At 38.4% G+C, this 25,338-nt stretch overlaps 1 protein-coding gene and 1 non-coding gene across 3 annotated transcripts in view; both read left to right on the forward strand.

The window, feature by feature from the left end:
• Hpse (heparanase) overlaps positions 1-19,438 on the forward strand; it is a 35,409-nt gene extending 15,971 nt beyond the window's left edge. For both annotated transcript variants that reach the window (XM_074041869.1, XM_020159088.2), the window contains exons 5-12: positions 878-1,046; positions 1,527-1,574; positions 2,079-2,172; positions 2,697-2,803; positions 4,458-4,572; positions 5,987-6,105; positions 7,227-7,373; positions 17,868-19,438. In XM_074041869.1, the coding sequence (XP_073897970.1) occupies positions 878-1,046; positions 1,527-1,574; positions 2,079-2,172; positions 2,697-2,803; positions 4,458-4,572; positions 5,987-6,105; positions 7,227-7,373; positions 17,868-18,027 (959 nt within the window). In that variant the 3' untranslated portion in view covers positions 18,028-19,438. The remainder of the gene's footprint in view (positions 1-877; positions 1,047-1,526; positions 1,575-2,078; positions 2,173-2,696; positions 2,804-4,457; positions 4,573-5,986; positions 6,106-7,226; positions 7,374-17,867) is intronic.
• Positions 19,439-25,210: 5,772 nt separating this feature from the next.
• Positions 25,211-25,338, forward strand: LOC141411237 (small nucleolar RNA SNORA44). Its single transcript, XR_012436051.1, has one exon. It is a non-coding gene; the product is annotated as a small nucleolar RNA SNORA44 (small nucleolar RNA).

The raw sequence follows: 25,338 nt of genomic DNA on the forward strand, positions 1-25,338 counted from the left end.
CTTGGCCTGCTAGTTTTACTCAACAAAACTGTGAAGTAAACAGTTTGATTTTATTCTTCTCTTCCTTCTCTGTGGCTCAACTTATCAGTTGGTCTCCACAACCCCAAGCCCATCTTCATTACATGCTTGAGCTGTCTAGAAGTTGCTCCTACCCAGGGCAAGCAACTGAGTGTCCCCTTATTTTTGCAAGAAATTTATGAGTCCTAACTAAAGTGTTCATGATTAGCCATATGTATTCAAAATATATTTATAGGACTTTTTGGTACATCAGCCAATAAGACTGAATATAAAATGGAAAAAATAAAATGTAGTGCTTTGATGAACGCATTCTATCTATGCCAGGCAGGCACTGTTCTGACCATTAAGTGATTAAATGTCCTTCTCCTGCTCTTTTTTTTTTTTTTTTCTGGAGCTTGAACTCAAGGCCTAAACCTTGAGTCACTCCACCAGCCCATTTTTGTGTTGGGTTTTTTTAAGATATGGTCTCACGGACTATTTGCCTGGGGCTGGCTTCGAACCACAATCCTCCTGATCTCTGCCTCCTGAGTAGCTAAGATTACAAGTGTGTGCCAGCAATGCCCTGCTCTTTTTTTTTTTTTTTAAGTAAATTAGATTATTAAATACTGGATACAGACTTTTCCCCAAATAGCCATTTTTTCAATATGCTCATTATTAGCTTAAAGTTGTTTAATACCCCTTCATACCTAAGTTACATAGTTGAAATTTTAATTTTTCTAGAATATCTTCTTTATAACTGGGAGTCTTACTTTTCTTGACTTTAAACTCTAATTTTTTTATTTTGGAAAATGCTTGTTACTTTGCTTGCTTTCAAATGAAAACTGCTCAGGTAAGTCACGTGAAAACTGCTGTGTTTCAGAGCCTAACAGTTTCTGGAAGAAGGCTGGTGTGTTCGTCAACGGATCACAGTTAGGAGAAGATTTCGTTGCGTTACGGAAGCTTCTAGGGAAGTTCACTTTCAAAAGCGCGAAAATTTATGGACCTGATATTGGCCAGCCCCGGGGAAAGACAGTGAAGTTGCTAACGAGGTAAGAGCAAGGGGATATGGGACTTTTTCTGAAGAATAAGTGCTTCTAGCTGGGCTCACGCCTGTGATCCTAGCTATTCAGGAGGCAGAGATCAGGAGGATCACAGTTTGAAGCCAGCCCTGAACAAAAAAAGTCCATGAGACCCTATTTCAAAAAAAACCCATCACAAAAAGAGTTGGCAGAGTGGCTCAAGGTGTAGGCCCTGAGTTCAAACCTCAGTACTGAAAAAAAAAAAATTCTGTCTGGTGGAGAACTCCCATAAGTCCACAAGTTATTAAACAAATTGCTGCTGATGACATGGCTTACCACAGAGGAAATGCTGGCTCAGAGTGCCAAGGATTCTGGGACAAATGGCACCTAAGATTAGGACATTTGTGTTTGATCTTCTTATAGTAAGCAGCCCTTTCTAGGAATGGAACTCGTGTAACTGTTGTGCAGATGTATGGGGAATAAGTGATACCATGGCAGTTTTTCTTCTAGTTTCCTGAAAGCTGGTGGGGACGTGATTGACTCAATGACATGGCATCAGTAAGTATGTCCTCTATTCTTAATACTGGGAAAGTAAAGCTAGTTTTACTTACTGCTGTTTCAAAAAATTACTTCCACTTAAGTGCTATTGGCTTTGTAATTCAAGCAAGAAACAAATAGTTTCTCAAGCAGCATTGTACTAGAATTTTAACATTGATAAAGCAAAAATTTAACATTAGTTAAAAATAATATGTTGGCTACTATAAAGACAAAGTTACTCTGCCAGTTAACTCATGGAATATAAGAGTAGCTACAACCAATTGCTTGTGAAATACAGGTAACTCAGGAGTTCCTGAGTATTGGCTGTTCTTAAGGCAGAACAACCGATTTCTAGTTATGCAAATTCAATGGTCTCTTCCTCTGTCTCCCTTCCATCGTGGTCCCTCCCTGGTGAAACCCCTGCCTTTTTTTTTTTTTTTTATAATGGGGATAAGAAAGGATAATAAGATTGGCAGTTGCTTGAAAATCACAAAGTAAACTGTTATTTTTTTCTGAATAATTTAGCTATTATTTGAATGGACGCATTGCTACCAAAGAAGATTTTCTAAACCCTGATGTGCTGGACACTTTTATTTTATCTGTGCAAAAAATTTTCCAGGTAATATTCTTTCTAAATTTTTCGTGTAAAGCCAAAGTCCTTATCTTATAGTCTACTTAGTTCTAAATTATATATATATATATATATATATAATTTATAACATATACACAAATGTTTTTGTTTTTAAATTCATTTATTCTCATGTGCATACAGTGTTTAGGTCATTTGTCCCCCCTGCACAAATATTTTTCTAAGTTTAGAGAACAAGCACTATTTCTTATTAGCCCTTGTTTTCCTCCTCAGCATTGTATTTTACCCATGTACGTTGGTTAGAAATTAAAAAATACTTCCATAGCCTTTCAGTAGAATTAACTATCAGAGACCATAATAACGGGTTTATTTCTGTTCCTTCCACACCCAAGCCTTCCAATAAAAGAAAGTGGCCTAAGTTCTAAATGGCTGTGAGCACATTTTGTAACTGTGTGGGACAGATGGTCTTGGGACAGGTTTGAACACTGTTCATCTTCAGCACCACAGCTGGCCAGCTCACTGGTAGTTACCATGGAGACTTTCCTTTTTTGCAGGTGGTGGAGGAAACCAGACCCAGCAAGAAGGTATGGCTGGGGGAAACCAGCTCTGCCTACGGAGGTGGGGCGCCCTTCTTGTCCAACACTTTTGCTGCTGGCTTCATGTAAGTGAGCCACCCTGGCTGCACGATCTGCTCGCAGCATTCTGCATCTTTCTGTTCATGTCATAGCCATTAGTGTCCAAAACCAGGTCAAAGTCAGTTTTTGTGGCTGAGCCCCAACATTTGTGCTGAGTTGGGAAGAAAATGACTTGCTGAAGCTTGTTAGACATCTTTAACAGGTTTTTGCTTCTTAATTATGACCTACAAATATGCCAAGGAATCTGTGTTACTCAGCCTTCTGTCACTGTGACAATACCTGAGATAAATGACTTAAAAGGAGAAAAGAGCCAGGTACCATGGCTCATACTGTAATCCTAGCTACTTGGGAGACTGAGATTAGGACAATTTGATTTGAGGCTAGCCCAGGTAAATAGTTCCAGAGGTTTTAGTCCATGGTCCCTTGACCCTGTTACCATTAGGCCTTTAGTGAGGTAGAACACCATAGCAGAGGTGTGTGGCAGAGGAAGCTGTTCACCTCATCACAGACAGGAAGCAAAAGAGAGAGAGAGAAAGGAAAGGGCCCTAAAATCCCAATTTCCCCTTCAAGGGCAAGCCCCCCCAATGACCTACTTCTTCCAACTAGGTCCCACCTTCTAGTTTCCACCACCTCACAAGAACACCATTAACTGGAGACCCAGCCTTCAAAACTTGAGCCTTTGAGAGACATTTAAGGTCCAAACCATAGCAGAGACCATCCTCTAAAGAAACTCATTGTCAGCCAAGCATGGTGATTCATGCCTGTAATCGTGGCTCAGGAGGCAGAAACAGAAAGATCATGAGTTGCAGGCCAGTCGGGGATGTCTATATAAAGAGACAAGAGACCCTGCTAAAGAAAGAAAAGAAGGAAGGAAGCAGAGGGGCAGAGTGAACTTTGGTTCTGAGAAGGATATTAGTATATGCAGCTGTATTACAGATTCCCAAGAAATTTAGAGCCTAAAGTATGAAGTCACATCAGAGAGACTACCAGTGAATTTAAAAATTTACTAAATCATCTCATTAGCCAACACCACAAATTTGATTGTGCTAAACTACTGGTTAACTTATTTTCAATGCCTCACTCTCTCAGTACTCTTAATTTACATGTCTGTATATGTTGAGATTTTTTTCTTTCCACTTCCATCCTTATTTGCCCACAGCCATCTTCATTGTCACAAGCTTAGAATAAAATACCAATCTTTTATGCTCATAGGAGCACGAGGAATAGAAGGCTGGAGATATTTGTTTTACCCTTACCTGAAGGGGGCGGGGGTAGAAGGAGGATGAGGGAGGTGTCCATAACAGGTTAGTTGTGTGTGTGTGTGTGTGTGTGTGTGTGTGTGTGTGTGTGTGTGCAGGGTGGGCTACACGATGAAGAATTGTAGGAGTGGGAGTTTGTGTACTCTACGTTGTAGATTTTGTCTGGCTCTGGTTGAGAAGGACTGCTGTGACATACTAATAATCTGCTAGGACGTGCTGTCTTGCTAACATGAGGGAGGATGTAGAGGGAGGACGTGTCACCATATATGGTCACCATTTCATTTGAATGGCATATTTGTAATTAATGATACTCTTCTAGTTTCCTGTTAATTCCTCCCACACAGATGATTAAATCTGTGTGTATTTAGAATTGAGTGATTTTTGCTTTCAAATCTGAAGAAGGGGTGTCACTGTGTCCTAGGTGGCTCGATAAACTGGGCCTCTCAGCCCAAATGGGCATAGAAGTGGTGATGAGGCAGGTGTTATTTGGAGCCGGAAACTATCATTTAGTGGACCAAAACTTTGAACCATTACCGGTAAGTGACCATCATTTTTCTAATTCTATAACTAGAGGAAACCTAGGACCCTTGGTGCTAACCTAACCTCCTACAAAAAGTTCAACCTCTCAATAAATAGCCAAGTCATGTGTACTACCACACCTGGCTATGAAATCACAGTTATTTAACTTTACAATAAGCCAGTACTGTGTATGTTTTAAAAATCACCCTAAGAATCAATTATTTTGTCAATGATGTTTAAGAGATTTATTAATAAAATCTTACTTCTAGCCTATCTCTTATCTTAGTGTTAAGCCAGGAAATGTAGTGTTTTGAAAGAGAGATCTACTAAAAGGTAAGGCATTATAGATGTGGCCCTAAGAAGTATGACCTTGATTTTTATAGTCCAAACTGGTATTTGAGGATATCTGTTGAAAGAATAATTCTTAAAGGAATTATTTGAGTAATTTCGTCAGTGTTTCACATTTCCTTATTGTCTAAAATATTATTATAGTTGATTTATTAAAATCAGAATCCATATCAGATCCACATGAAGCATTTTGGTTGATGTGTCTCTTACATTTGTTTCTTAGAATATTTAATTAAAGAAAATAAGTCATTTTTTCTATATTATTTCCCATTATTCTGGGTTTTGCTGAATTTATTCCCGTGGTATTATTTTGCATGTTCCTCAGTTTAATTTGTTTCCTGTTAACGTGATCCTATTTAATTTTTTTTTTTTTAACTCAAGGCCTACACCTTGAACCACTCCACCAGCCCTTTTTGTGATTGGTTTTTTCGAGATAGGGTCTTGTAAACTATTTGCCCACGCTGGCTTTGAACCTCGATCCTCCTGATCTCTGCCTCCTGAGTAACTAGGATTACAGGTGTGAGCCATGGGCACCTAGCAAAAAAATTTTTTCTTATCAAGAAATCGTCACAGGTGATTCTGTGTTCTTCCATCAGGAAGCACACAATGTCTATCTGTCTCTCTTTTGGTATGCATAGCAAATGATGATTGTTAGCTAGTCCACTGCCTAATTAAGATGGCTATAACGTTTTAAAGAAAATTGGGTTTTTTAGACAAAAGTTTTATTTTATAAACTTATCCCTGTGCATGTGTGAGTGTGTTCTTGGATGAAAGACCACCAAGATTATTTAAACTTTCTGGGCAATGGACTGCACACTTGAAGTCTTTCAGTGACAATGGCCCTTTTAATTAAAGAAACAGGGTCCTCCAGGGATAAAATGCAGCAAGCAAAATATGGTCCTCAGATTCATGCTGATCACATTCATAAAAAGAAAAAACAAAACAGAATCCTTCTTAAATCTCCTGCTAAGAGAGCAGTCACATTCCTTCAGGATGACTGTGTGCTTGTCGGTGGTTTTGTTCAAATAAAAATAAGGAAATCAGTGAAGACCTGTCTTTTCCCTCTCCAACCACCACAACTAGGATTATTGGCTGTCTCTTCTGTTCAAGAAACTGGTGGGCAGCACTGTGCTCATGGCAAGTGTGAAAGGTGCAGAAAGAAGCAAACTACGCGTGTACCTTCACTGCACAGATGCCAGCCAGTAAGTGTGACACACACCTCGGGCCCAGCAACAAGTTTTAATCTGCAAGCACAAATTTCCTGCTCCAACACCCTGCTGCTATCTACATAGTGGGTCTAAGCGGTAACATCGTTCTTTTTTCTTTTTCATAATCATAGTGATATGACACCAGAATTCAACTTAAAAAAAACCACCTACATTGCTTAAAACAGGCATTTGAGGTCCAATAAAGGCTTATATAATGTTTTGATTGTCATAATCTGTAATGGAAATATATCCTGAGTTTTAGTAAATAAGAATAAGAAAAATAGCTATACTTACACAACTAATTCACTAAAGGAATGAATGAATGTGAATACAAACACGAGCGGATATGAATAATCTTATCTCCTTGCATCATTCTTGATAAATCCATGAAGGAAGAAGAAGAAAAAGAATTCAAAGAAGAATAATAACAATCTTATGTTTTAAAGTTGTAACCACGGTTCTAGAATTGAGAAATCATACAGGTTTTTGTAGTCCTATACTCTAGCTTTAGGTAGCAAAGAAAACCCCTAAGTCTCAGGAATTTTCTCTTTTTCTTAGTTTCAACTGTCATTCCTGATGGGATGATTCTATTTAAGCCCAAAACTTCACCTAGCGCTTCCCATTCCTGGTGACCGGGAACTCTGAATAGCGAGGCCCCCACCACAAAGTAGAGAGGGAATGGTTTGAATGCATAAATTTTGAAAAGTGTCAACTTATTTTTCTTGTTTTAGTCTTTTTATGAGGTTAGCAATAGCTCCTGTTTATATGGTTTGTAATTTAAATTCACATAAATTCACAAAATTTATTTATTTATTTATTTTATCATTTAACCTTCCTACCTCTAAAAATAGGTGGTCTAGCTGGCTTTCTAGAAACAGCCTGGCAGAGCAGCAAAGATGTTGAGCTTTGGCTCAGAAAATGATGGTGTGAAGAACTACCTGTATTACACTTTCAAAGTAGGAACACATGAGTGGCCTGATCTTATATTTAAAAGAAAAGATACCCATCATCATTGTGGAAATTAATACTTAATACTCAAGATCATACTTATAGTCAAGCTCTTAATTGCTTAAATTGGAGAAGGATTTTTATTGAATTAACCTATTTGCTTGTAGTCCAAGGTATCAAGAAGGAGATATAACTCTGTATGCCTTAAACCTCTATAATGTCACCAAGCGCTTGCAGTTACCACGTCACTTATTTAACAAAAAAGTGGATAAGTACCTTGTAAAACCTTCAGGACCTGATGGATTACTTTCCAAGTGAGTCATTTGCCTCGTTCATTTCCAATTTTCTTTCTATTTATTGGTGTTTATCAGAACAGAGAGTTTTGAAAGGGAGCAAAAAAAAAGAACAACAACTGTTTCAAGTTCTAACAGTTTTAGCCTGCAGGAAGTATGTGAATACTTACTAATACAAGTGTACCTCACCTGAGAGCCCATAGCAGGATATGAACACAATCCAGCCGTTATCTCAAGAGACAATTTGTGTTTCCAAATCACTTGATACATCAAGATCCACTCAATGCATTTACATTACTTGCTCTGAAAAGACATTTCTTGGTAACACAGCCACTAAAGCAAAACATAGCTCTGTGGTAATTACTGTGAAGGGCACATGGGTGGTGTAAAATAGCACATCATGTGAGCTAGGTATGATTCTCTTATAGCATCGAAGTTGTTTTCTCTTATTTGTTAAAGTAAGAGGGGAAAAAATGGCCAGAATAATCTAGGTGATTATTTGAAATTGATTCACATACACTTTGGTTTTAAAACCCAATCATTGATTACATCTTATGAAAGAATATGTTTCACGGAGCACAAAGAATGGCTGTCTTGAACAGCTAGACACATAGACTGTTAAGGTTCTGTTTAGGGTGGGTCAAAAAGTTCTGTCTTTATCATGACTATTCTCAAAGTGGACTCTAAAGTATGAAGTGTTTAGCCAGGGGCCGGTGGCTCACGCCTGTAACACTAGCTACTAGGGTGGCTGAGATCGGGAAGTTCACAATTTGAGACCAGCGTAGGCAAAAAGTTCACAAGACCCCATCTCAACAGAAAAAAGCTGGGCACTGTGGCACACACCTGTCACCCCAGCTACTGCAGGAAGCATAAATAAGAAGATTGTGGTCCAAGTTGGCCTGGGCAGAAAAGTGAAACCCTATCTCCAAAGTAACCAGAGCAAAAAGGGTCAAAGTTGTGCTCAAGTGGGAGAGCATCTTGCCTGTCAAGTGTGAGGCCCGGAGTTCAAACCCCAGTGCTGCTAAAACAAACAAAAAATGTGGGTTTGATAGGGAAGGTTAAAATGCACTCTATAAGTTTTTGTTTTGAGTAAATTGTCAACATTTACAAATTGTCAATTACTACAATATCTGAGTGAATTTCTAGATTGTTTTTTTTTTTTTATTTTGGTGCTGGAGATCGAAACCAGGACCTTGTACATGCTAAGTACGTGCCTCTGAACCACACCCCTAACCCTCTAGCTTTTCTTGTACAATGGATACTCTGGCACCCCTGAGTTTGCTTGCTCCCTTAGCTGGAATAGCATTGGGGCTGTCTGCTTTAGGGAGGTCATTCGTATCTTTAGTTTTCCTCTGCCCCTTTCTGACCCTGGTGTCCTATCCCTGTCCTGCTGCCTTACATATGTAACCTGTTCATTGCCACCCCTGACCTGGAGCAATGCTGAACACCTCATATTCTCCTGGTTAACCCTCCTGTGTTTGAAGGACCATTCTCTCCAGGCTGAATATGTCCAATTTCTTCCATTGTGGGGTATGGCACTGAGATTTGAACTCAGGGCCTTGGGCTTGCCAGCCAGGCACTCTGCCACTTGAGCCTTTGCTCTTTGCAATATTTTTCAAATAGGATCTAGCAATTAAGCCCGGCTGGCCTGGACTGATATCCTCCTATTTATGCTTCTTGCATAGCTGGGATGACAGGCCTGTACCACCACACCCAACTTTTATTGGTTGAAATGGGATCTTGTAAACTTTGCTGGGGCTGACCTCTAACTATGATCCTCCTGATCTCTGCCTTCTGAGTACCTGGGGCTACAGAAGTGAGCCACTCTGCCCAGCTCAATTATTCTTTTTGATGTATTTATCAGACCTAGTTCTATTTTGAGCACATAATTCATGCTTTATAATTAGAAAATTGGTGAAATTATAGAAAACATTTTATTTCCTTAGCCTGACATTGATGAGTATATGTTGGTCACACTTCCCTATGTATTTTGCAAACAGTATCCCAAATGAATTTGAAATTATAGTCTGTACACTTGCTCTGAAAGTTATACCATGGTCACCCTGAAAAAAAATAAGTATTTTTTGGTGAGACTGGGGTTTGAACTCAGAGCTTTGCACTTGCAAAGCGGATACTCTACTGCTTAGCCAGTCTGTTTTGCTTTGCTTTTTTTGGAGATGGAGGTCTTGTGAACTATTTGCCTGGGCTGGCCTCAAACCATAATCACCCCAATCCTCCCAGTCTCCACCTCCCAAGTAGCTAAGATCACAGATGTGAGCAACTGGCTCCCAGGCCTGAAAAATAATTTTTTAATTGAACCATCTTTGGATAGTGCCTAACAGGGTTCTGAGTAGTATTTAATAAATACTTGAGTGAAAACATTTTTAATAAGGAAGCAGTATTTTACATTATCTCAGATAAATATTTCCCAATTCTGCCAAACCTATTGCTTACTAATTCTTTAAGGCTTTACTTCATCTGAAATTTGACAAACTTGTCTTCTATTTCCTTATCTTCATGTTACTGTCTCCAAAATATGAAACAAGCTGCTACCCTGAAATAAAACCCACCTCATGGCCCAGCACACAGGAAGCTTACACCCGGTAAACTTGTCGCATCTTTTAGGTACCTGTACAGCTGATAAAACAACACAGCCCGATGATACGGTGTTCCCCATATTCCTTATGGTACCACAGCAGTATTAATTCAAATAATCAGATTGACCTTTAAATGGAGGTAGCAAAATACCCTTCCCCAAAGCATTTGTGGCATTTGTCTGTGTTCTCGTGCAGGGTATTAGTGTCATGCAAACTCTTACCATCACTTAGGTGTTTTCAAGACCTATTTTTGGTCGTGGTGTCCTAATGACGGTCATGATGTTTCCTTCCTGTCAAATCTAAGCTTGATGTGACGTAGGCAATAAAACAAAGACTGACACACGTGCAGGCTTGGTAGCCTCTGGCACAGCCATGGGTATGTTAGTGATATGTCTTAACTTAAGGCACCCAGAGCTGAGCATCGAACTGAAGTTACATGAAAACAGTCTTTCTGCTCATTCATCCTTTAAGGAAGGGGGTGAGAGATCTTTAACAGTAAAAAATACGTGGCAACTCTGCATGGCAACAAGAAAATATCCCAACTGTGGAGGATTAAGTAAATAAATTAATACACTCACAGCATGGCATCCTGTGTATCCATGCAAGTGGTGTAGTGGGTGTTTGTGAAATGATCTGAGCAAACACTAGGATGTATTAAGAAAAAAAGAATTGAGTTTTAAGAAAATATGTTCATTATGCTCATTTTTGTTAACTGAAAATGTCATATACATACTTAGAAAGATGTAATGAATATACATCAAAATATTAAAAATAGCTTATTTTTGTTGTGTTTATCAAAATAATGGATGATGATGCATGATACTTTCATGGTGCTTATGTCTGCAAGGCACTATAAGTGTTCCACAAATATACTTATGTCGCATATTAGTACATGTGTAACTCACATAGTTTTCTAAGATTTCAACAATAAAAAAGTGCTTTTTTATTATCATTATTGTAGTTCTGGAGGCACATTGTGACAGTTACAAAAGTGCTTACAATGTATCTTAGTTAAATTCACCCCCTCCATCATTCTCTTTTATCCTTCCCCATTCTTAGAATAGTTTCAACAGGTCCCACTTTTTCATTGTCATACTGATTTTTTTTACTCATTTATTCACATGTGCATACATTGTTTTGGCCATTTCTCCCCACTGCCCCCCATCCCCTTCCTCTCCGCCTGCACCCCCCCACTTGCTTCCAGGCAGAGCCTGTTCTGCCCTTATCTCTAATTTTGTTGAAGAGAGAGTATAGACAACAATAAGAAAGAAAAAGCAGTTTTGCTAGTTGAGATAAGGAAAGCTATACAGAGAGATTCCAAGCATTGCTTCCTTGTACAAATGTGTTACAACCCGAATTGATTCATCTCTAACTGATTTTTACACTGATTCCTGATCCCCTTCTCATACTGACCTCTGTTGCTTTAAGGTTTCTGTATTAGCTCCTCTGCAGTGGGGACATCAAATGCTTACATGTTTTGGGTTTCCTGCCTCTCCCCATTCTTCCTGTATGTGCTCTCCCCTTGTCATGTGACCCAAGTCCAACCACATTGCTGCATTTGCCCTAGATCTAAAGTCCGCATATGAGGGACAACATACAATTTTTGGTCTTCTGAGCCTGGCTAACCTCACTCAGAATGATGTTTTCCAGTTCCGTTCATTTAGTTGCAAAGAATAAGATTTCATTCTTCTTCATGGCTGAGTAAAATTCCATTGTGTATAAATACTACATTTTCTTAATCCATTCATCAGTAGTGGGACATCTTGGCTGTTTCCATAACTTGGCTATTGTGAATAGCGCTGCAATAAACATGGGTGTGCAGGTGCCTCTGGAGCAACCTGTGTTGCATTCTTTGGGTATATCCCTATGAGTGGGGTTGCTGGATTATATGGTAGGTCTATGTTTAGATTTTTAAGAAGCCTCCAAATTTTTTTCCAGAGTGGTTGCACCAGCTTGCATTCCCACCAGCAGTGTACAAGGGTTCCTTTTCCCCACATCCTCGCCAATACCTGTCATTGTTGGTGTTTTTGATGATGGCTATTCTAACAGGGATGAGGTGGAATCTTAGTGTGGTTTTGATTTGCATTTTCTTTATGGCTAGAGATGGTGAGCATTTTTCATGTGTTTTTTTGGCCATTTGAATTGCTTCTTTTGAGAAAGTTCTGTTTAGTTCAGTTGCCAATTTCTTTATTAGTTCATCAATTTTGGGAGAGTTTAGTTTTTTAAGTTCCTTGTATATTCTGGTTATCAGTCCTTTGTCTGATGTATAGCTAGCAAATATTTTCTCCTACTCTGTGGGTGGTCTTTTCAGTTTAGAGACCATTTCTTTTGTTGTGCAGAAGCTTTTTAATTTTAAGAAGTCCCATTTGTCCATCCTTTCTCTTAGTTGCTGAGCTGCTGGGGTTCTACTGGGGAAGTCCTTGCCTGTACCTATTACTTCCAGAGTGTTTCTTGCTCTTTCCTGTACCAACTTCAGAGTTTTGGGTGTGATATTAAGGCCCTTGATCCATTTTGAGTTGATACTAGTACAGGGTGATAAACATGGATCTAGTTTCAGTTTTTTGCAGACAGATAACCACTTTTCCCAGCAACATTTGTTGAAGAGGCTGTCTTTTCTCCATTGTATATTTTTAGTGCCTTTGTCAAAAATAAGGTGGGCATAGCTGTGTGGATTCATATCCGGGTCCTCTATTCTGTTCCACTGGTCTTCATGTCTGTTTTTGTGCCAGTACCATGCTGTTTTTATTGCTATTGCTTTGTAATATAGTTTGAAGTTGGGTATTGTGATACCTCCAGCATTGCTCTTTTTGCTGAGTATTGCCTTGGCTACTCACAGTCTTTTGTGTTTCCAAATGAATTTTAGGGTAGATTTTTTCAATCTCTGTGATGAAAGTCATTGGGATCTTGATGGGAATTGCATTAAACGTGTAGATTGCTTTGTATAGCCATTTTTACTATGTTGATTCTACCGATCCATGAGCATGGGAGATCTCTCCACTTTCTGTAGTCTTCCTCGATCTCTTTCTTCAGGAGTTTATAGTTCTCCTTGTAGAGGTCATTCACATCCTTTGTTAAGTTTACTCCTAGATATTTGATTTTTTTTAAGGCTATTGCAAATGGAATTGTTTCCATGTATTCTTTCTTGGTTTGTTCCTTATTGGTGCATAGAAAAGCTAATGATTTTTGTAAGTTGATTTTGTGTCCTGCTACCTTGCAGCTGTTTATGGTGTCTAGGAGCTTTTGGGTAGAGTTTTTTGGGTCTTTAAGGTATAGGGTCATACCATCTTCAAATGGGATATTTTGACTGTTTGTTTACCTATTTGTATTCCTTTTATTCCTTCTTCCTGCCTAATTGCTCTGGCTAGGAATTCTAGGACTATGTTGAATAGGAGTGAGGATAGTGGACACCCTTGTCTCGTTCATGATTTTAGGGGAATGGTTTCAGTTTTTCTCCATTAAGTATGATGTTGGCTATAGGTTTGTCACATATAGCCTTTACAATGTTGAGGTACATTCCTTCTATTCCTAGTTTTCTTAGAGCTTTTATCATGAAGTGATGTTGGATCTTGTTGAAGGCTTTTTCTACATCTATTGAGATGATCAAATGGTTTTTGTCTGTGGTTCTATTAATGTGCTGTATTACATTTGTAGATTTTCGTATGTTGAACCACCCCTGCATCCCTGGGATGAAGCCAACTTGGTCATGATGAATAATCTTTCTGATATGTTGTTGGATTTGGTTTGTCATTATTTTATTGAGTATTTCTGCATCAATGTTCATTAAGGAGCTTGGCCTGTAGTTCTCCTATAGTGTCTTTGTCTGGTTTGGGAATGAGAGTAATACTGGCTTATAGAATGAGTTAGGCAGTTTTCCTTCCCTTTCTATTTCATGGAACAGTTTAAGGAGGGTTGGTATTTGTTCTTTAAAGGTCTGATAGAATTCAGCAGAGAATCCATCATGTCCTGAACTTCTCTTTTTTGGGAGACTCTTGATTGCTGCTTCAATTTTGTTTTGTGTTATAGATCTATTCATGTGATTAATATCCTCTTGGTTCAGTTTTGGATATCATAGGTGTCTAGAAATCTGTCCATTTCTCCAAGATTTTCAAATTTATTAGATTATAGGCTTTCAAAGTAGTCTCTGATGATTTCCTGGATTTCCGTGGTGTTTGTTGTTATCTCCCTTTTTTGCATTTCTGATTTTACTGATTTGGGTTTGTTCTTTCCTCATTTTAGTCAGGTTTGCCAGGGGTCTGTCAATCTTGCTTATTTTTTCGAAGAAGCAACTTTTTGTTTCATTGATTCTTTGTATGTGTTTTTTGTTTGTTTGTTTCTATTTCATTGATTTTGACCCTTATTTTTATTTTTCTCTCCTTCTGCTTGTTTTGGGATTTGCTTGTTCTTGTTTTTCTAGGAGTTTGAGATGAAGCATTAAATCATTGATTTGCGATCTTTCTGTCCTTTTAATATAGACACTCATGGCTATAAACTTTCCTCTTAGGACTGCCTTTGCTGTGTCCCATAGGTTCTGGTAGGTCATGTTTTTATTTTCATTAACTTCCAGGAACCTTTTAATTTCCTCCTTTATTTCATTGATGACTCACTGATCATTGAGTAATGTGTTGTTCAGCTTCCAATTGCTTGTGTATTTTCTGCTGTTGTTTTTGTTGTTTAGTTCTAGTTTTAATGCATTGTGATCAGATAGAATGCATGGGATTATTTCTGTTTTCTTATATTTGCTGAGGCTTGATTTGTGCCCTAAGATATGATCAGTTTTGGAGAAGGGCTGCTGAGAAGATGTATATTGTGCAGAAGTTGGATAAAATATTCTGTAGACATCAGCTAGGTTCCATTTGATCTATGGTGTGATTTAGATCTAGGATTTCTTTATTGATTTTTTGTTTGGATGACCTATCTATTGGTGATAGGGTGGTATTAATGTCTCCCACTACCACTGTGTTGGAGTCTATATATGTTTTTAGGTCCTTCAGGGTATGTTTGATGAAATTGGGTGCATTGACATTGGGTGCATATAGGTTGATAATTGTTATTTCCTTTTGGTGTATTTCCCCTTTTATTAGTATGGAATGTCCTTCTTTATCTCATTTGATCAATGTAGGTTTGAAGTCTACTTTGTCCTAGGTAAGAATTTCTACTCCTTCCTGTTTTCAGGGGCCATTGCCTTGGTAAATCTTCTTCCAGCCTTTCATTCTAAGCCAGTGCTTGTTTCTGTCAATGAGATGGGCCTCCTGTAAACAACAGATTGTTGGATCTTCCTTTTTAATCCAGTTTGCCTAATGGTGCCTTTTGATTGTGGAATTAAGTCTGATAACATTCAGTGTTAGTATTGATAGGTATGTGGTGATCCCTGTCATGTAGGGTTTGATTGTGTGCAGCTGAATCAGTGTTACTCTCTACTTTCTTGCCTTTTCTTCTCCTGTGGTTTCGTACTGCCTGTCCTTTCATGGTTTCATTTCCTTCCATTTTGTGTGTGCAGAATTCCTTGAAGAATCTTTTGTAGTGGTGGCTTGGTGGTCATATATTGTTTTAGTTTCTGCTTATCATGGAAGACTTTATTGCTCCATCTATTTTGAATGATAGCTTTGCTGGATAGAGTATCCTAGGGTTGAAATTATTTTCATTCAGTGCCCAGAATACCTCACTCAATGCTCTTCTTGCTTTTAAGGTTTCTGTTGAGAAATCTGCTGTGGTTTTGATGGGTTTACCTTTGTGTGTTATTTGTTTTTTCTCTCTTGCAACCTTCAATATGCTTTCTCTATTCTCTGTACTTGTTGTTTTAATGATAATATGTCATGGGGTAGTTCTGTTTTGCTCAAGTCTGTTTGGTGTCCTGGAGGCTTCCTGTACCTGAATGGGCATAGTTTTCTCTAGATTTGGAAAATTTTTCTGTTATTATTTTGTTGAATATATTATGAATTCCTTTTGCTTGCACCTCTTCTTCTTCTTCAATGCCCATGATTCTCAGGTTTGGTCTTTTGTTAGAGTTGGTGAGTTCTTGCATAATCCTTTCACAGGTTTTGAGTTGCTTGACTAATAGTTCTTCAGTTTTTCCTTTAATTTCTATTTCATCTTCAAGTTCTGAGATTCTGTCTTCTGCTTGTTCTAGTCTGCTGGAGTGGCCATCCATTTTCTTTGTATTTTTGTTTCATTCTTTTTTCTGAGGTTGTCCATATCATGGGTCACTTCCTCTTTAATATTGTCAATTTTCTTCCTTAATTCATTTATCTCTCTATTTGTGGTGTTCTGTTTCACTTTGGTATTTATTTAGGGCTCCTATGAGTTCATTTATTTGTTTTTGTGTCTTTTCATATTCTTTATTTTTGTTGTCTTGGAATTTTTTGAGTGCCTCCTGTACATTTTGGTTGACCATGTCTAGTAACATCTCCATGAAATTCTCAGTGATTTCTTGCAGGATTTCTTCTTTCAGGGTGTTCTTGTGGGCTTGGCATAGTCTACCTTTGTTTTGTTAGAGTCTGGAATTGGGTATCCGTTTTCTTCACTTCCCTCTGAATCCTGTACTAATTTATTGTTGGGTGGTGGGGGAGAATAGTTTCCATCCCTTTTTCGTCTGCCTATCATTCCCCTTGGTGCTGTTTCTGTCCCTAGTCTGTTGGTCTGCCTCTCCCAAGCAGGTCTGGAGCCAGCATCTAGCGGCGCAGGAGCCCTTCGTTTTTCTTAGTGTAATTTAGTGTGGCAAAGCTTTGTATGGGCTGGGAGCTCGAGGTGTCAGAGTTTTGCTTCTTCTTGGTGGTTTTTTCCTGCCAAGTGTGGCTCCAGTATCTCAGTAAGATATTTGATTCACAGAGCTCATGCTGTCTGCTTCCTCCCTCTAGTCACCATCTTGGATCCTCCTCTTCATACTGATTTTTTGTAGTATGAAAAGTATTTAAGAAAATGATAAAGACATAAGCATAATTCAGGATTGAGGAAATCAGTAAAAATAGACTAAAGCTTTTCATAGACTCTTACCTATATTGGATTAGTTGCTGAGCACAATTACTTTTTATTAAATAATAGGTATGTATAAGAAATAACACTAGTCTAAGTTTTTTTTCATTTTTTGACTCAGTTTTTTATTGTTGTTGTTTTGTTTCTTTTTTTTTTCCCAGTACCGGCATTTGAACTCAGGGCCTTCACCTTGAGCCATTCCACCAGCCCTATTTTTGTGAAACGTTTTTTCAAGATAGGGTCTGGCAAAATATTTGCCCCGGCTGGCTTCAAACTGCGATCTTCCTGATCTCTTGCTCCTGAGTAGCTAGGATTATAGGCCAGCAGCTCAATTTTTAATTTTAATTTCAACAGTAAAATGCACAGAGACATATTTTTTCCTGTGGTTTAGCCAAACAAAATTGTTTTTATTTCACTATAGCAAAATACACCCTACAAAAATACCTTACTAATGTAACATAATGAGCCAATACTTTCTGGCGAAAGAAAGGAGTTAGTTAGATGGTTTATGGACAGAGTTTCAAGTGGACTTTCATTTTTTATGTTAAGGAAATTTACATACTATTCTAATAAAAATGTACGTTTATATATAACTGTTTCCAACTATTTTCCATCAAATATAATTGCCACAATTCCAGAAGTTATGTTTTCCTTTTTGTATATCCATCATCTTGCCTAGTAAAGGTTGGGGGGTGTTCCATTTGAGTAAAGGGCCAGATAGAAACTAAATATTTCAGACTTTGCATTCCTATGTTCTTGGTTCCAACTCTTCTACCACTGTAGTGTAAAAATCATTTATGTCAAATGCCGTGCAGAGTGTTGAAATACAAGTTGTATAACAATGCCTGCCACAAAAATTTCTTTTGGTCTAAAAAAGATTTCACAAGTTTTGTAGGGGTCATGGTACATGTACACCTTTATTCACTTAGAGGTATCTTTCTCTTTGCAGATCTGTCCAACTCAATGGTCAAACTCTGAAGATGGTGGATGATCAAACCCTGCCAGCTTTGTCAGAAAAAGCTCTCCGTCCAGGAAGTGCATTAGGCTTGCCCCCTTTCTCCTATGGGTTTTTCGTGATAAGAAATGCCAAAGTTGCTGCCTGTATATGAAAACAAATGTCTAGCCCTGAGATGAACTATTTCAAAAGTATTGGTAAGAGGAAAGCAAAACTCAAGCCATAGAAAGGCAAGCAGATTTGTTACAAATCAACCAGTGGGAGCCTCAGAAACACCGGGACTCTCTCATTGCAAATTTAGCTCAGAATTTTGATGTCTAAGTAGAACACTGCTAATAATGGTAGCTAATTAAACCATGTGCCAAACACTATGCTTAGCACTTTGCGTGTACTATTTTTAAGGTTATTAAAAATGTATAAGAATATTCCCAGTATGGCTGGGAGGCAAATTGGTGAAGGATACATTTTTAGATTTAAGAAAGTGCTTATTTTTATTTTTAAAAACTACTCGAAGGTTGTCAGATGCTCGCCTCCCTCTGCCATCTGTACAGGCTCCCAAGGGGGAGAAGTTTACTGCCAGAACTTGAAGCTGGTTGTAAAAAAGGAGCTACCTGCTTACACCAGAGCAGGAGCTACATTCAGCTGCTACTTCTCTCTGCTCGTGTATCTTTTTCAGAAACAGTTTGTGAGAGGACAGATGATTAGATGAGATAGCATCCCCCAAAAAATGGTGAATGACAATTCAGAGGGAAGGTATTATGTAAACTTCAAATAAGGTGTTAAAATGATTGTGCATGAAATTGACTTACTAAAAGCAGAAACTTTAGAAAATGTCCACTACATCATAACCATCTGTTAATGTTTAGTTTTCCCTCCTGTTAGTTCTTGTTTCATTTTGAAAACTTTGTGCTACAAGTGACAGAAAATCCTGATTTAAATGGCTTAGAAGACAAGGAAATTTACAACCCCACATAACAACAGATTCAAGTAGGGCAGGTTCAGACAACTGTGTAGATCTTTTCCCTTTATCTGCTCAGCCTTCTTCAGTGCTGGTTTCATTCTGGGGCTAGTAGCATGGTGGCTGTGGCTGTTCCATGGACCCTTTCAGACCTGGTAGCATCCAGAAGAAGATGAACAATTTTTTTCTGTCCCCTCAGACTTGAACTCTTTCTCAGAGGTTCTCCCAGCAAAACTTTCTTCATGTCTTATTGGTCAGAAATAGGTCATGTGGTCTTTTCACCAATCCCTGCCCGTAACCATGAGGTGCCTATAATTGTCTTCTGGTTATCCTCTTTTGAAGAGGAGAAGTTTTGGGGGAGTCCACAGCACTAGACATGACAATTCTGTACATTTAGCAGTGACAAAGTATATTATTTTTCTCCTATATTTTAATCCACCTAAGGATTACTATCCATTATATTTATGCCTGCTATAACTATTATCTCCAATTTAAGTTCATTTATAAAGTTAGAATTTAAAGTTTGGATGCCTCAATACCCTAAAATTTTATATGTAAGTAGTTGTTATATTTTCACATTTGAAATAAAATAATTTTATACCCTTAATATTGCATGCTTATTCTTTTAATAAAGCTAGAACCCACAGATTCTTGTACTTGAAAGCTTTGTTTTTCTGGGTTGGGGGTATGACCTGGTGGTAGAATCCTGGTCACCAGCACTGGGAAAAACAAAAAACAAGCCTTGCCTTCCTTCACTGTTTTCTCCAAACCTCCTGCCTTTATCTGTCCTTTCAGCCTCCCCAGCACCAAAGTACTTGAAGAAGAGGGACCATCAGGCATAAACACAATTTTCTACCTCATTATATAGATTCTATTACAATCAAAGTTCTTTCTTGTCTGTTTTTCTTTTCCCTGTCCCCTCTTCCACTTAAAAATATTCAAGAATAATTTTTCACTTGTATTATAATAATATTCTAGTTATTCACTGAGTTTTTTAAAAATTCTTAAATAACTCCCATTTCTTTTAGGCACATAAGGTTCTCCAAACCCTGGCACCTGCCTTTTTCTTCAGGCTTAACCCTTGTCACTTTACTCATGAATTTTGTTTGCCAAGTACACATGAGTTGAGAAGCCTGAACACACATGCTCTTATACCTTTTGCTCCTATCCTTTTGTGCTGCTCTTTCCCTCATCCTGATCCAGTTCTCCTGTCTAGGTGGCAAACATTCATGTTCATGAAGATACAGCTCAGACATTAATTGTGATGGTTCCTCTATCACTCAAGTAGCATTCATTATTTTTCTTTGCTTCCACAGCACTTTCAACATTTACTGTGCACTAATGATGCGTCTTAATTGTAGCCACAAATCTGTCTTGCTTGACTTGAGGTTTACTAGGAACAGGTTCAGTATCTTAATCATCTTTCATTCTCTGTGCTGGGCATTTTATCTGGCATATGGTAACTGTTCAGATGTCTTCTTAATGACATCTTAATGAGCATTCAAATTTGAAACTTGGCTGACTTATTTTGATTTTGTTCCGAAAAATCTAATGACATTTCCAAAAGAAGGTTTCTGCTATATCTCTAAAAATCTCTTGTTTAAATTAAGATTTGGGATGTTCTTCAAGTGGTTGAGTGACTACTAGCAAGCATGAAACCCTGGGGTCAAACCCCAGTACTGCCAAAAAAATTGTTTGTAAGTTGTTCCTAATGGTGTGTGGTCACGTGAAGAACTGAAGGCATGGTTATGTGAAGAAGGTATATTAAACGCAATAATACTAGCCAGATGTGGTGTACACTTGTAATCCCAGTACTCAGGAGGCTGAGGCAGAAGGATCTCAAGTTGGAGGCCCATCTGGGGTTTAGAGCAAGTTCAAGGTCAACCTAGGCTACAAAACAAGATGCTATCTCCAAAAAGAATGTAATGTTAAGGTGTCCTTAGATTTCCTTTTCAGTCATGTCACTGACTTTGGGGCCCGTACCTCTCTATTAGCATATGTATCCTAAGGCTCAAAATTATTTTTGTCCTTTAGTTTTGCCCGTGTGGTTCACTTTATCTCCATGAAAATGAGAATTTCCAAGTCCAGGTGAAATTTGTGTGTTCAGGGCTTGTCAGTTTTGTAGTTGGACTCATTTTTTAAAAATTATGTAGCCAGTCCTGTCACTGGATACTAGCTAAAGAATGGAAAAGAATGAGCCCACTGGACCTTCCTACCTGTTGCTCATGTCTAGCCAGTCCATGCAGCATCTGTACGGTCTGCTAGCTTTACTCCTTATTTAATGCTTTCCCAGCTTTTAAAACACTAATCTTTGTGGCTTTCTCATGCTACTTTGAACTCTTCCACCAAGGCACTGTGGTTTAGGACATTCTTAAAGCTTTTGTGGAAATCAGCCATGTAATTCAGTCAAACCAGAAAAATTTGACGCTATTTTTAGGAATCTAAAAATAGGGGAAATAGAGTGACTGAAAAGGTACCTACAAAAGTCATCGGGGGAAGTGTTATTGATAGTAGTGAAAAGTGAAAATCATCTAAGTGCCTGAGAGAATGGTTAAATAGTCATGGTACCAATAAATGAGTGACTATTTTACAGTCCTTAACAACCATGTTTTGGAAGAATATGGAATGACAGAGAAAATGCTCAGAGTACTCAGTTCTTTAGAGCTGAGAAAGCTTGCTACATGAAGGCTATACTTAGTAGTCACAGGAAAGTCAAATTCCTCTGATATATGCAATAATATGTTCAGAACAATTGTGTCAGTTGCAATTAAAATCCAGATTTTGTGTTTGATATTGGGCATATGGAGTTTGAACTCAGGTCCTCGAGCTTGCCAAGCAAGTGGTTTACTACCTGAGCCTTTCCCAGCCCCTTTTGAACTGGTTATTTTTCTAATAGGTCTCGCTTTATGCCCCTGGGGCAGGCGTGGACCATCATCCTCCTATTGTGCTTCCCCACATAGCTGGGATAACAAGTGCATGCCATCCTGCTCAGCTGTTGGTTGATATGCATCTCTAATTTTTGCCTGAGTTGGCCTCACAAACCCTGCTTCTTCTGATCTCCACTTTCCACGTAGGTACAATTACAGCTCGAGCCAACACACCTGGCTAAAATCCAGATGTTGATATTTCCAGATTTGTTCTCTTTACATCAGTATATATATATATATATATATATATATATATATACTCTTACCATGTAAAAGGCACTGTGCCAGCTGCTGCAAGGAATATGTCCAGTGGTTACTTTTCATTTCTTATTGTTAACCCTGTTGGCCACTTTCTCTCCTTGAAATCATCCTCTTGAGTTCCTCAACACATTCTCCTGGTTTTCCATTTACCGCTCTTGCTGCTTCTTCTCTGTATTTTTTTTGGGTCCCTGTTTCTCTGCTTGTCTCTATCCAGTGCAGTCTCTTGAGAGACAATCCCAACTCTCTTCCTGGAGTGTTATCATACCTACAGTATCAAGAAAGGACCTTGCTCTCTTTTGTGATGTTACTTTTTTTTTATTTTGCTTTTGAATTAGCATACATTCATAATACAAGGGGACTTCATTGTGATAATTCCACACATGTGTACAGTGTACTTTGAACAACTTCACCCCCTCCATTATATTCCCATTCCTCTCTCTCTTCCCCCCCACCCTTTATTTCAGTTCTGGGGTTTGAACTCAGGGCCTCACACTTGCTAGGCAGACACCCTATCACTTGAGCTGTCTCCAGCCCTTCCTTCCTCTTTTTCAAACAGTGTTTGGTGGGTTTCATTATACTGTTTTCATAACATTTTTAATATTTATGTTTATTAACTTTATCTTGAATGTGAACATAAAGTGTTCAGAACAGAGACAAAGTAGCATTTTTTCATTCCTCATTATCAATTTATTTCCTTCTCTGTATACATTTATATACATATTTATAGAAAGATGCACAATTATATAAATTCATCTTAGACATAGATAGAAACATATGTATGTATTTATTGGCTCTGTATATTATATATATGTTTACAAAACTCCACATATTTATACATGTCTTAATATATATACCTATCTAAGATATAAATATACATTTATGAATATGCACATAAAAACATTTTTATATTTGTGTAATAGACACATACATAAAAATAAACTTTTATAGAGACAGACACATATATAATATGGAGACAATTTATACATAATTACAGATAGTATACATATACATACAAAAGAGAAATTTATATACCTATATATAAATACACACATACAAAAGACATTTGTATATACAAATATATAAACAATTGCTTGTATATATATACACACACACAAATGAAAGCAACTTACACAATGGACTAATACACATACCCAAAAAAAAAATCTTGTAAATTGCCACTCTTCCATCCAATAATATGTGAGTTCCCAACTTAAGAATTACCAACAGGATTTTGTTTGTTCCTTTGGTTTGCTAAAGTATTTTCAAAAGGTCACTCCTTTTCTTCTTTTCTTTCTTCTCTTCTCTTTTCTCTCTTCTCTTCTCTTCTCTTCTTTTCTCTCTCTCTCTCTCCCTCCCTCCCTCCTTGCCTCCCTCCCTCCCTCCCTTCCTTCCTTCCTTCCTTCCTTCCTTCCTTCCTTCCTTCCTCCCTCCCTCCCTCCCTCCCTCCCTTCCTTCCTTCCTTCCTTCCTTCCTTCCTTCCTTCCTCCCTCCCTTCCGGTGCTGTGCTGCAGGTGGAGTCCAGAGCCTTATACATGCTACACCAGTTCTCCACCACTGAGCTACATCCTCAGGTGAAGGTGATTTTTCTTTGTTAAAGTATTTCCACCAGGTCTTCTGTGTTAACTCATCTTTCTGATTGTATCAAAGTTCAGGTTTGCTTATCTTCGTTAGAACCAGTAGGCCACAATCACACAGATCTTTAGCATCTCTTCAGAGTCCTCTCCACTTTGACCAAGAACAATCGTTTGGGGTATTTTCCATTTCCTCATGAGCCACTGTTGGTGGAAGTAAGCATTCCAGGACTTATGATGGGTCCCCCAGTAGCTACCTGGTATTAATTATTCTCATGACAAAGGATTGCCTCCAAGAGCAAATCTTGCACCTGAGCTATTGAGACTCCTTTGCCACTGTGAGTGGAGTCCAGAGATTGTCCCCTGGGCACCACCTCAACTTGCTTAAGTTTTCTCAGTAAAAAGCCTGGCCTGAGAATGTGATCTGAAACTAATTTTGTTACTAAAGGCAATGCAATATTTAACAGCAGGATGCCATTTTCAGTGTTAACTAATGTGTTTCTTTCCCAGAACTGCTATATCAAAGTGCTATAAACATTTTTTTCAGTACTGGAGATTGAACCCAGGTCCTCACACTTGCTAGTCAAGCACTCTACCACTTGAACCACGGACACCCTCTTTTTTGTTTTATTTTGTTTTTTATTTTGTGTCTTGATAACTTTTCCCAGGCTAGCCTTGAACTTGTGATCCTCTGCCCTCTGCCTCCTGAGTAGCTGGAATTACAAACATGCCCCACCATCAATTTGGTGGCTTCAAACAGCACTGATTTATTCTCTTATATTTGTAAATGCCTGAAGTCTGAAATCAATTGCTCTGGGCTTCAGTTGGGCTTGCATTGAGGACTCGACAGGGCTGCTTCCTCCTGGAGGATCTCGGGAAAATGCCTCTTCTTGCATTCTCCCTCTTATAAGGACCTTTGAGGTTCCATAGGACTCAGCTCTATAACCCAGGATAAGGAAAGGGCGTAGAAGGGCATTTATCGTGGAAATATTATGTACTCGTGTGTGAAAGTGGCAAACTATTCCAAGAATGCGAGAGGGGAGATAAAGGAGAAGGATGGAGAGGGTGCGTCTAGGATACATTGTAAGCACTTTTATAAATGCCACAATGTACCCCAGTACAATAATATGATAAGAAAAAAATAAATAAAACTACCACCAGAGAAAAGTTTATTATTTATTTATTATGTTCTGAGAAAAAATCTTTAGCTGAATCACAAGAGTGAAGTCCCTTTTGCCATTCCCAGTGTCTGGCATGTCCTGGTGCCCTTCCGATGACTCCTTCAGTCATTGGAGGGCACAAAGCTACAGACGGAGGCTGAGACACCTGAGGCCTCTCTCAGCATCAGACACAGGTCCCAATATGGTGGCTCAAAGTATTGTTATTATTATTCATTTAAAAAGCAAATGCTATTTGCTCAATTCCCCATACCACAATTTTTACTCCTGAGGCAACGCAATCAAAACCAGGCCAAATGTCTAATCCGTACAAATCTGGAAGTCTATTATATTACAGGTGAGAAAAGGAGAAATATAGATTTTTAAAGAATGTATAAAGGAGAAAGAGGCAGCTTTCTCTCCACACCTCAGGATGTTGGGCACAGGATGAAAAGGATTCTGGCAGCATTTTTCCAAGGGCTGTGGCTGGTTGTGGCCATGGGATCTCCAACTGCATACTGAGAAACCTGGAGTGACTGACAGTTCAGGTCATTACAATACCTGCAGCTGCCATTTGTCTTTCCTATAGTG

Source organism: Castor canadensis, chromosome 9, assembly GCF_047511655.1.
Source record: "Castor canadensis chromosome 9, mCasCan1.hap1v2, whole genome shotgun sequence".
In the NCBI taxonomy this organism is placed as follows: Eukaryota; Metazoa; Chordata; class Mammalia; order Rodentia; family Castoridae; genus Castor; species Castor canadensis.